Source organism: Buteo buteo, chromosome 6, assembly GCF_964188355.1.
Source record: "Buteo buteo chromosome 6, bButBut1.hap1.1, whole genome shotgun sequence".
Classification (NCBI taxonomy): domain Eukaryota; kingdom Metazoa; phylum Chordata; class Aves; order Accipitriformes; family Accipitridae; genus Buteo; species Buteo buteo.
In genome coordinates, this window is record NC_134176.1 from 37279735 (window position 1) to 37292062 (window position 12328).

Here is a 12328-nt window from a genome sequence, read left to right on the forward strand (position 1 = left end):
AAGCCTTCCATTGATAAAAAAGACACAGAATATCATCACACAGGTTATTGGGGGCATGGAATAAGAAAAATTAAAGGAAAGACAGCATGATGGTGAGAATGAGTGACTCAAAACAGATCCTTATCCAAAAACTTTTCAGTGTATTGAAAGAAAGCAGCTGCTGCAACCTGTATTTCTTATTGTACTAAGAGAAGAAATAGATAAGTGGTTTTTAGGTGAGAAGCTCTGATCAGTCTACCTCCATGTAAGCTCTGTTTTCTCCCCTGCAACATAAGAGTAGGGAAGTAGACAATAAGCTGAAATAGCTGACTTGTGAATAGAAATTACAGGCACACATGTTATCTCCATCAGAGGTATACTGAATAACCTTGAAGAAGGTATCTCATCTCCAAGCTGAGAGATGCAATTTTTGTTCCTAAAGTATGCACTTCTTAAACAACTGGTTGACAGACGTGACTGACATTTTTCTTGCCTATTTGACTGATCTGTCTCTGTAGTTCTTTGTCCAGCCCTCTGAGGTTTGACTGTGGTCTGTGAGCTCTGTTGCAGAGCGTATATAGGTATTTCTTTGGTTAGACCCTTCCAGAACTTCTGCTTTCAATGGAAAGTTCAAATAGGTAATAAAATGCTATCTATGCTAATTCTATAATCTGTTAAATATAAATTATCAGGAAATTTGTCTATGAATTTGCATAAATAGCTTTATGATATGCTATGCAGAGTCATAGATTTTAACTTTTTCAACAGAAATAATATTTTCAACAGAGGCAGTCTCAGTCATCTTAATTTAATCGAATTTATTATGACTTCATAGTCTCATATTTGCATTTTAGTTGAAGAGATAAAACTGTATTACCATCCCAAAACTGCTGAAGAGTACATGAAACGTCTCAGATCATTACTTACTATTGAGGTCAAACTTTGCTATGCTTAATACCTGAAAGACAAAGACAAGGAGTTTCTGAACATTTCAAGAAGAGTAGTCCTAGGTCACCACAGAATCATAGAATGGTTTGGGTTGGAAGGCACCTTAAAGATCATCTAGTTCCAACACCACTCCCATGGGCAGGGACACCTTCCACTAGACCAGGTTGCTCACAGCCCCATCCAACCTGGCCTTGAACACTTGCAGGGATGTGGCATCCACACCTTCTCTGGGCAACCTGTTCCAGTGCCTCAACACCCTCACAGTAAAGAATTTCTTCCTTATAGCTAATCTAAATCTACCATCTTTCACTTTAAAAAAATTACCCCTCATCCTATCACTACATGCCCCTGTAAAAAGTCACTCTCCAGCTTTCTTGTCAGCCCCCTGTAAGGCTACAGGCTGCTATAAGGTCTCCCTGGAGCCTTCTCTTCTCCAGGCTAAGCAACCTCAACTCTCTCAGGCTGTCCTCAAAGGGGAGGTGTTCCATCCCTCTGATCATCTTCATGGCCCTCCTCTGGACCCGCTCAAGCAAATCCATGTCTTTCTTATGTTGGGGGCCCCAGAGCTGAACACAGTCCTCCAGCTGGGGTCTCACGAGAGCGGTGCGGAGGGGGAGAATCGCCTCCCTCAACCTGCTAGCTGCACTTCTTTTGATGCAGCCCAGAATGCGATTGGCTTTCTGGGCTGCAAGTGCACATTGCTGGCTCATATTCAGGTTTTTGTCCACTAATACCCCCAAGTCCTTCTGCTCAGGGCTGCTCTCAATCCCCTCATTGCCCAGCCTGTTGTAGTTGTGCTTGGGATTACCCTGACCCATGTGCAGGACCTTGCTCTTGGCCTTGTTGAACCTCATGAGGTTTGTTTGGGCCCACCTCTCAAGCCTGTCAAGGTCCTTCTGGATGGCATCCCTTCCCTCCAGCGTGTCGACCGCACCACTGAGCTTGGGGTCATCAGCAAACTTTGTGAGGGAGCATTCAATCCCACTGTCCACGTCACCAACAAAGATGTTAAACAGTGCTGGTCCCAATATCAACCCCTGAGGAACACCACTCATCACTGGTCTCCATTCAACCATCAAGCCATTGACCACAACTTTTTGACTGTGACCACCCAGCCAATTCCTTATCCACCCAGTGGCCCATCCGTCAAATCCATGTATCTCTGATTTAGAGACAAGGATGTCATGCAGGACAGCATCAAATGCTTTGCACAAGTCCAGGTAGATGACATCTGTTGCTCTTCCCTTATCCACCAACGCTGTAACCCCATCGTAGAAGGCCACCAGATTTCTCAGGCACGATTTGCCCTTAGTGAAGCCATGTTGACTGTCACCAATCACCTCCTTATTTTCCAGGGGCCTTAGCAAAGTTTCCAGGAGGATCTGCTCCATGATCTTGCCAGGCACAGAGGTGAGACTGACTGGCCTGTAGTTCCCCAGGCCTTCCTTTTTTCCCTCGTTAAAAATGGGAGTTATGTTTCCCCTTTTCCAGTCAGTGGGAACTTCCCCGGACTGCCATGACTTCTCAAGTATGATGGATAATGGCTTAGCCACTTCATCCGCCAGTTCCCTCAGGACCTGCGGATGCACCTCATCAGGTCCCATGGACTTGTGCACCTTCAGGTTCCTTAAATGGTCTTGAGCCTGATCTTCTTCTACAGTGACCAGTTCTTCATTCTCCCAGTCCCTGCCTTTGCCTTCTGCGACTTGCATCTTTTAATTAAATCAGTCTGCAGTGGCTTTATCCTCCAGACGCTGACTGGGAGGGCTTCCACAGGTTAGGAGCTGAACTAACATAATTTCTATGGAGGCAAAGAAAGGCAGTGAAGCAGCAGAGAACTCTGTGAAACCAATTGGCAATGAGCCATCTGTTAAGCAACCACAACTACGTCAAAGATATCTAAAAATATATCAGTTGGTTTGGGAACATAATGCCCTAACTCCAATAAAAAGGCACTTTGAAAACAATAAAAAATGTGTTTTAAAATAAATTGCATTTATTCATATAGCAATGAAATAGAAGAAGAACTGCTCTCACAGACGTTGTTATTAAGTCCCGAATAGTTCCACGAAATTTTTATTTAATTGTTAATGTCTACTTCTCCACTCTGGAGTAGAAACTACCATTTTATTTTAGTCCCATTGTCTCTCTCCCTGGTTCCCCTGCAGCCTGACACTGTCATGGTTTAACCCCAGCTGGCAATTAAGCACCATGCAGCCACTCGCTCACTACCCCCTGCAGTAGGATGGGGGAGAGAATCGGGGGGAAAAAAGGTAAAACTCGTGGGTTGAGTTAAAGACACTTTAATAGGACAGAAAAGGAAGGGAAAACAATGCTAGTAATAATAAAGTACACATAGTAAGTGATGTACAGTACAATTGCTCACTGTCCGCTGACTGATAGCCAGCCAATCCCCAAGCCATGGTGCTCCCCCAGCCAGCTCCCCCCCAAGTTTATATACTGGGCATCATGTAATATGGTGTGGTATACCTTTTTAGCTCATTTGGGTCAACTGTCCTTTCTGTGTCCCCTCTCAGTTTCTTGTGCACTCCCAGCCTCTGCTGGCAGGGCAGCATGAGAAGCTGGAAAGTCCTTGACTTAGTATAAACACCACTTAGCAAAAACTAGAACATCAGCATGTTATCAACATTGTTCTCATCCTAAATCCAAAACACAGCACTATACCAGCTACTAAGCAGAAAATTAACTTTATTCCAGCTGAAACCAGGATACACTTTTATCATGTCCTGTCTTCCTTGTTCCTTCTCCGATGTTTTTCCATCCTGTATTGTCTGTCCAAGCTGCCTTGTGCAGTCTTATTTTCAATTCAATTGCCCTCACTTTACTCTCATTCCTGCCCTTCTGACAATCCTGCTGCTTGGACTTGCTCTCTGCAACTCTTCCTTTCACTTAGTCTTCCTTCTTCCCACATTCCCTTCTCCTGTCTAAATTATAAATCCTCCTTTTTTTGCAACCTCCAAACTGGCCTTCTGCATTTCTGTCTCTCTCCTGAACTCTTACTTTTATCTTCAGATGTTTCTGCTTCTGTGGAACCCCTCTCGTCCACCTCCATCTTGTATGCATCTGTCTTCTTTGCACTACCACCTTACAGGGGAGAAACTGGGGACACTTTTTTGCTGTCATTTTAGTATTTTATGGAAATTTACTCCAGTATTTTCCACCTATTTTTCATATAGTCATCAGCCTCAGGTGTGAGAAATCAGTGCATGGCTTCAGTCCTGATGAAGGCATCAGTGTGACAGCTCTGAATGAGATCTCCTCATCATTTTTTCCTGCTTCTGCCCACATAGTAGTGTCGTCATCGCTGTTGCAGTAGAGCCAGGGGCAAGAGCTTTGATTTGTGATTCATTTTGTGCCAACTATATGGCCCCCTGCAGCAGGCAAAAGCTGGCTGATGGTGAGACTACCAAGAAAAAATTGCCCATGAAGCAAAGTTTGACAATCTTGATTCAGCTTTGTGTCATGGTTTAACCCAGCAGGCAGCTAAACACCACACAGCTGTTCTCTCATTCCCCCCACCCCACAGTGGGATGGGGGAGAGAATCAGAAAAAAAAAGTAAAATTTGTGGGTTGAGATAAAGACAGTTTAATAGGACAGAAAAGGAAGGGAAAATAATAATAATAATCATAACAACAACAATAAACAAAGTGGTGAGCAATGCAATTGCTCACCACCCACCGACCAGTGCCCAGCCACTTCCTGAGCCGTGGCCCCCTGCCAGCTTTCCCCCTAGTTTATACACTGAGCATGACGTCATATGGCATGGAATATCCCTCTGGCCAGTTTGGGTCAGCTGTCCTGGCTGTGCCCCCTCCCAGCTTCTTGTGCTCCCCCAGCCTACTCGCTGGTGGTGTGAGAAGCTGGAGAGTCCTTGACTTAGTGTTAACACTGCTTAGCAACAACTAAAACATCAGTATTACCAACATTATTCTCATCCTAAATCCAAAACACAGCACTATACCAGCTACTAGGAAGAAAATTAACTCTATCCCAGCTGAAACCAGGACACTTTGCTAGAGTACTGGTAAAATGTGAAGGTGCTGCGTCACTAATTCTTTAATAGTTTGCATGCAGGTAGATGTTGGTACCAGACAGTTAACTCCTGAGCTGGACACAGGTGAAAACCTAGTTTTGACATGTCTCTTCCACCCTTCCTTCAAACCTGAAAGAAGTATTAGAAAACCTGACCATCAGCACTTTGGTACATTGTTAGGTGAAACAAAGAGTTGTTACAGATAGGTACAAAGTATCTGCAAATCACTGCAGCACTGCTAATTTCATTCATATATGTATAGCTAATTAAAAGTATGCTTCCCAGTGTGATGGTGATTTCAGTTCCTGTACACTGCACGTTTTAAGTCATGTCATTTGAGGACATTCCAGGAGTGGACTTTCCAGTGGCTGATTTCAAGAGCAGATGTCACTGTAAAAGTTGTTTACTTAGCAGCAGCCTTTTTTGGTTACATCCATCCAGTCAGGCTGCAAATATGAAAACAGGAAGCATTCCCCTGTTTGTAGAAGTCTGCCTGCAGTAATAAATACAAGCATGTATATTTTGAAACAAGTATTTTTAGAAACTTCTGTTGAGGGCTGTACTGCTGTTTGGACTTTCTGCCCTTTCAGATTTTGTTGCTTAGCCTATACATTTTTAATAATCACATTGCCTGCTAGCAGTGATGTTTTGTGAAGGTCATTTTTCTTGTGAAGTTGGAGAATGGACTTGAATTTCATTGAAGGACTCCCTGAGCTGCAGGATCATTGTTTATGGAACTCTCTTGCATCTCGTACTACCTTTGAAGCCTGTTTAGAATTTTAACTAATGATATCTTCAAAGTGTCACTGTGCTCAAGGGCAAAAAAAGAAATCTCAAAATGCACTTTATATTTAAAACCAGTTTTGAATAGCTTTGAAGCATGGTATTAGCTAAAAATAAAAGGCGTAGATATAGACTTACTATGTGTGCACACACAGAATTCCATGTTTCACCAACTTTTTCATTGTCAGCAAAGTGTCCCTTCACCATTGCAATGCCTTTTTCTTCTATACTCTAAAAATCATCAGGTCTATGGATAGTCTTAGGAATTTTTAATGTTATTGATAATTTAAAACCTCAGCAGGTATCTTTAGGCAATCTTCCCCATTGGAGAGGTTTTAGTTTTGTCTACATCATTCCTAGCCTCCTGTTTCTTATTTCCCCTGTGTAGAAATGCAGACACTGGGTTGTATTTCTATGCCTTTTCTGTTTCTGAGTAGAAGATGGCAGATACTAAAACCAACATGCTATGCTTGAAATATGCTTGAGTCTGTGGTGTCAGCTGCTGAATTAAAATTGCTTGGTTTTGTATAAACCAAAGTTCCTGCTTCCCACAACTGAGCATGTATCAAGTTTGCTCATTAATAAAACATCTGGAGGCTTACTTGGTAGCTGTGTCTGATGTCTTCTGATACTGACATATTCTTTTAAAACATATTAAATGTTAGTGGCAATGTTTGAGAATATGGCCACTTAAATATCTATACTGTTCAGGGATATTTTTTTCTGTTTTATTTATTGCTTCCTGTAAGTGTTTTAGCTGTAGAGCTAGTATAGGACTCCTGGATCCTTCTCATAGGGATGCCATTGGGTTAATTCTGTCATTTTCCTTCTCTATGACTTCGTTTTTCTATTTGTAAACTAGGAGCTTACAAAAGTACAAGTATGTGATTTATAATTTAATCCTTCCCACAAAATAATTTGTCTGGTTTTCTTCCATTTTATTATTTTGCTATATCAAACTGCCAAGAAAACTTAGCTTATTCAGAGTGTCCTTGTATTTAAGATGTGCTTTTCTATTTCTGTTTTGATAGCTGTATCGTCAAAGCGTTGTAGTTTGGCTGGATGTTTTACAATGGATTTCACAGTTTTATGGGCATTGCTAACATTTTAGTTGTGCCAAATAACTTAGAATCTTGTTTCAGAACATGAAACAAGATGATCCACTGAACAGCAACTACTGTGAGGGAAATGAAGAGAGGGTAGGACTGTAACCTGCCTTTGAAGTGTTAACATCCTAACTAAAGTTAGAGGTTGGAAGGCTGGACGGATTGTGCATTTGAGAAAATTTGCGTTAGGAAGTAAGGACAGAATGTTGTGCACATCCCAGAAAAATAATTTTCCATCTGATTCCCTATGTGGAAAAAGGACTAAAAATACAAGAATTTTCAGACTCTGCTTCCAGGCTTCTCGATGCCCACTGCATATGGACCGCTTGTGAATAAAAGCCACCAGCCTGTTTGGAAGGGCTGTTTTGCTGACATGATCAGAAGGGAAGGCCTCAGCCTCTGGCCATTATCATTACCATTTTACTATTTTCCTGCCTGCCTGCTACATGGGCTTCCCTTTGCAAGTTTTTTTTTCTGTCTTCTGCGCAGACCGATTCACCCTTCTCATGCCTGGAAAAAGCTCAACAGGAAAATGCACATGAGATTGATGAGGAAGAGAAGGCAGTTATATTTGGTCTTTTCTTTGCTTATTCCCAAACACTCTTTCCTTTCTCTTAGAGGGAGTTGTTGTTACATATGTGGTGTTGGTTAACATTTCCTATATATATAGGGTCCTGACTTTTAACATTTTCTATAAGAATCTTTACAGTACAGCTAACAGTGCTTCTTCCCAACCCCTTGTCTTTCCCTGTTTTACATAACCAAGAGAAACTTCTTTAATGTATTTCAGTACTGAGAATTTAGCAACGACGTCTCTTGGCAGAAACAAAAAAAGGAGATATTCTTACCCAAATTTTAGCTGGTTTCATATTTTTCTTGTCGTTGTACTTCTTCACTCACTTTGCTATTTAATCTTTGATTGCAGGCCACTAAAGAAGTAATAGAGCGAGAAGCCCCAGGGATGGCCCTGGCAATGCTGATGGGATCACTTAATGTTACTCCTCTAGGCATGCTCTCTAGGTAAGACTATTTCCTTTAAAATATGAGGTGAACTATTTCCTTAGAAATAAATGTTGTCATGAAATGACTATACCCAAATAAGTGAAGATTGCCATTGTTATCAAGACTAGAAGACTTAACTTCAGAGAAATGGCCAAATTCCAAGAATGGTAATTGCATTCTCTCATTTAATTCCCTTTGTTGTCTCCATTAGACACTGTATCCTCGTGTATTTTCTGTGCCAGGTTTTTTGTAATATTGATGCATGCTTTTAAACAGCTGTCTTTTCATCCTAAGACTGTGGCATTTCGGTGGTGAGTGAAGAATTCTTCTACATGTTCATCAAGTACTAAAATGCTTTGTTTAGCAAAAAAACATTTGATAAATACAAATGTATTGTTCTGATATTGCTTTTATTCCAGTATCAGCAACAGCTCTCTGAATAAGTTAAATGGTATTTTATCCCATGCTTTCAGATATAGTACTTTAACTCCTAGAGTTTGGTATTTCCTACTAAATAATTAGTAACTGTTTCTCTGCCTGTTTTTGTTTCTTTTTTATCAGTGACATCTCTTGTTATCCTGTATTTCTTCCTGGAGTTTATTTTTATTTTATTCCTTCAATTTACCTCATTTTACCTATTATAGACTTAGTAATATCAATACCTTTCAGAAGTTAGTTTGTGCTTGCACCTTATTTTAAGGGAACTAAGAAACAACGGCTATTACAGTTTTTTGATTTCTCGTTGTATAATGAGGGTATGACAAGAAAATAATTATATAAGAAATAGAGAAGGAACTTTGAAATCTGCAACTTTGTATTCAGATGCTTGCATTTTTAAAGCACGTTTAGATGACAGGTTTAGTGATTTGACAAGGTATTTTAAAACTTTTCATATCATGTGTCACATATCTGAAAGGGCAACATTACCAAGTTAACACCTTCAGGTTCTGTCCAAATTAGCAAGTATTTTCATTTTTTTTATCTGATATAATTTTTATATCATAGCTTTTGTTTATCTGAAGGGAAAGGATAATAGAATGCTACCACAAGGAGAGGAAAGGTTAATTTAGCTGTTCTCTTTCTGATCAAGAAAAGGATAGCCATTTAGATGACACTACCAAGTTTGATTTAGGATGCAGTGTGATCAGAATGGCTGAAAGGATGTTGTAATGGTAGTGGAACCAAAATGCTGGATTGTAACCTGACTCTTCTGTACATATAGCAAGAAAATCTCCGTTAAACTACAGCCACTTTCAGTAGTAATTGATGACTATGGTGGGAGATAACATTACAAAGATACTGCATGCAATCATACTAGGCCTTAAAAAATTGTTCAGTGAAAACCTCTATATCAGGCCTAAAAGCAATCAGCATGCAAAAGGCCATTTTTTTATAACACTGTTCAAATCATAAAGTTAAGGACACAGAAATTACAAAATTACAGCATTATGGTTTCTTGTGCAATCTCAGTTCTGCATGAATGCACATGTGTGTTATGATTACATTTTTTTGTAGAATTCCTCTGCAAGTGCTTAAGATGGAGGAAGGAAATTTACTTTTCTTTGTTTTGATTGTCCTGTGTGTAAACCTGTATCAGTTTTGGTGCTCTATATACAGAATCTTCTCTGAATACAGGCTCACTTCCTCTGGGATTTTTCTTACATCATTTGTTATCCTAAGACACAAATTGTTAATATATTTTCATAGAAAATTCTGCAAATTGAGATAGTGTTGTAATCCCCCCTTAAAATGAGAACTAAGGGACACATTAAGAGAGGTCAAAAACATACACTAATTTTAGGTACACAGTTTGAGAATTACAGATCCTAATTTTTCAAAGTATTTAACATTTAATGTCACTTGTCCTAAGCTTACCTCTCATTGACTTCATTTTGCAATGAAGTTCTGAGGGATAATTTTGCATGTAATTTCTTTGACTTTTCCAAAAAACAAAAGCAGAAGTTTCGTTACGCAACATTAAGCTGACACTTCTACAAATCACCTGCAAGTTTGGAAATGTTAGGTCAGTCGTGTTGAATTTTATCACATGAACTTTTAAAAAATTGTTATAAGTTATAGTCTGTCTTCCTGACTATGGAACAGCATTAGGAAGTTGTGAGTTATTTTGTAGACTGGATTCACAGATATTTATGGCAAATGAGGGACAGTGAGACTCTCATAGTTTGGATTCAGTCCCAAGGTCCAGTAGGGAGTATCTTAGAGCATCATAGACCTTTTTATGTGTTTCCTGAAAGTTTTGCCTTTTCTTCTCTGACCTTCTAAAACTGTCTTTGTCCCAGAATTATCTCTTCCCTTCATCTGATTCCTTACCTGTCAACTACCCGTGCTGTGCCAGCCTTTATTGAGGCTTTTTAAAGCACTCTCTGTCTCCTTGCCCGTCTTTTCTGCTTTTACCAGCATAATTTCTTCCCAGGGAGATAATGGTTTTTTCCCAAAGAGATCATGTTCTCCATTCCTACTTCTACATCAGACCTGTATTTCTTTCCTCCCACATCCATTTTTTTCTTTCTCCCACGTCCTGTTTTTCCTTCCACTCCCTTGTTTCTATTTGTATTCTTTCTCAGACGTCTTTGTTTTTTCTTAAAAATTCTGTCCACTGCATCACAAGGCTGAGGATAACATAAGATCCACAGCATCTCCCTCAGCTGTTCTACATTTGGAGGAATATCATTAATTTCTCAAATTACCCAGAATGCATGCACATTTTGTGTGCTTTTATGTTGTGAGCACACCCAATATTTTTTGCAAGCCATGCAGTTCTTGGATACTTTTACTTACTTTTGCATGCTCTCTTGAGAAATTTTTGGTAGCTCCATTTCTGTCTTGAGCCACTAGATTTGACTATTGGCAGCCAAAACTTGTAGCTGCTGGTTTAGTCTTTTTTTTTTTTGGTTGGTTGTACTGGTCATTTAGCTTATAATGTTTGAAATTATTTAAAGCAGAATAAAAGAGCCAAGAAGAAGATTATGAAAGGAGCTATCTGCCAAACACAATTCCACCTCAGTTTAATTCCTGTGTGGATAATTCCTATTTCCTTTATTTTAAATGTCATAGACTGTATCCCACTTACAGGATTTGCTGGATTGAGTTTGTACTCTGTAAGTTTGACTACTGCTACAAGAGCAAATGAGCACATTTCTTTAACTCGGGCTCTTCATCTTTGTATTGCAGTAGAGCATTCCTCAACTACCTGGAATTCTTTCTTAACTCAGGGTATATAGTGTACAAGAAATGAATATGGGAAAACAGATGCTAGGAGTCAGGCAATATTCAAGCTGCCAGTTGAAAATAAGACTTCTCTTCAGGCTGGCTTTACTGTGATATCAAAGGTTCATTTTGTGGCACAAAAACAGTCTTTGTGCTATTTAATTGTGAGCGTTATGACAGCTGTCACTAGAATACTTGCTACCCTCCTAGAAAATGCTATGCTACCAATAAATGGCATTAATCACTGAGAATTATTAGTATAAGAAGAAATCCAGGGAAGTTGGTTACCCCACAAACCTTGTCCTTTGGCTCAAAATTTTTGGTAATGCCCTATCAAGAAATTATTTTCTTTTCTATTCTGTCTTCACTTACGGCTCATGGGTTTTTTGATAAAGAGATTGTCACACAATTTCTCTCAACTCTAGTCTCCATATCTTTGTGGCTTGGTTTCATCCTTTTACTTTCTTATTATGCTTATATCCCAGCCATGGGTTTTTCACCATGGGTTTTGTAAACAGTGGAGAAAAGCAGGAGGCACTCTTTACAACCTCAAGACAAAATACAGTAATTTTAATTCTTTTTTCTTGAAAATATTTAGCTAAAACGAGGAAGAGGCAAACTAAAGAATAGAAAACATTCAGCACTTGGGTGTTTAAGTTCAGCCCTGCATCAACACTAAAGGAATTCCCTAAAGACAAAAAAACAAAATAAAATCTTCCATCTTTGATAGTCAGTTGCTTTTTTTTTTTTTTTTTTTTGAGGGGGAAGGCAGGACTGTTAGGAAGAATTAGATATGAATTGCATAAGTGCCATTTTCCCTTGAGATTACTTCCTTCTGTGCTTTTCTTATGTTGCATCTTTGAAAAAAAAGAAGACATATTTGAATTAATGTGACCAACATGACTTAGTATTTTTATCTGGCAAGGGAAATTGTGTTTGACACCATCAATTACATTACAAAGGAATCACGTGTATCAGCAAATTGGGACTGTATCAAAGAAGTAAACGCAAGTAAACAATAGAATTAAGGGAGCTATGTAGATCTAAAAAAGATGGAAACGTAGCCAGTGTTTATACTATCAATTAAATGTTAGACTCTGTCAGCCTTGTTTGATGCTTTTCCAGCTAAGCTTCTCCTGAGCTGTTTTATGAGATCAGCAAATATTTTTAGATTTTGGAAACTGAGTTTATGAAGTCTGATAAATAATAGAATTTTTCTTAAATGCT

General features: G+C 39.3%; 1 protein-coding gene across 9 annotated transcripts in view; it reads left to right on the plus strand.

Annotated features, from left to right (window-relative positions):
- Positions 1-12328, plus strand: part of GPHN (gephyrin) — a 312554-nt gene that overhangs the window by 182500 nt on the left and 117726 nt on the right. For all 9 annotated transcript variants that reach the window (XM_075030425.1, XM_075030431.1, XM_075030426.1 and 6 more), the window contains one exon: positions 7797-7891. In XM_075030425.1, coding sequence (XP_074886526.1) covers positions 7797-7891 — 95 coding nt within the window. The remainder of the gene's footprint in view (positions 1-7796; positions 7892-12328) is intronic.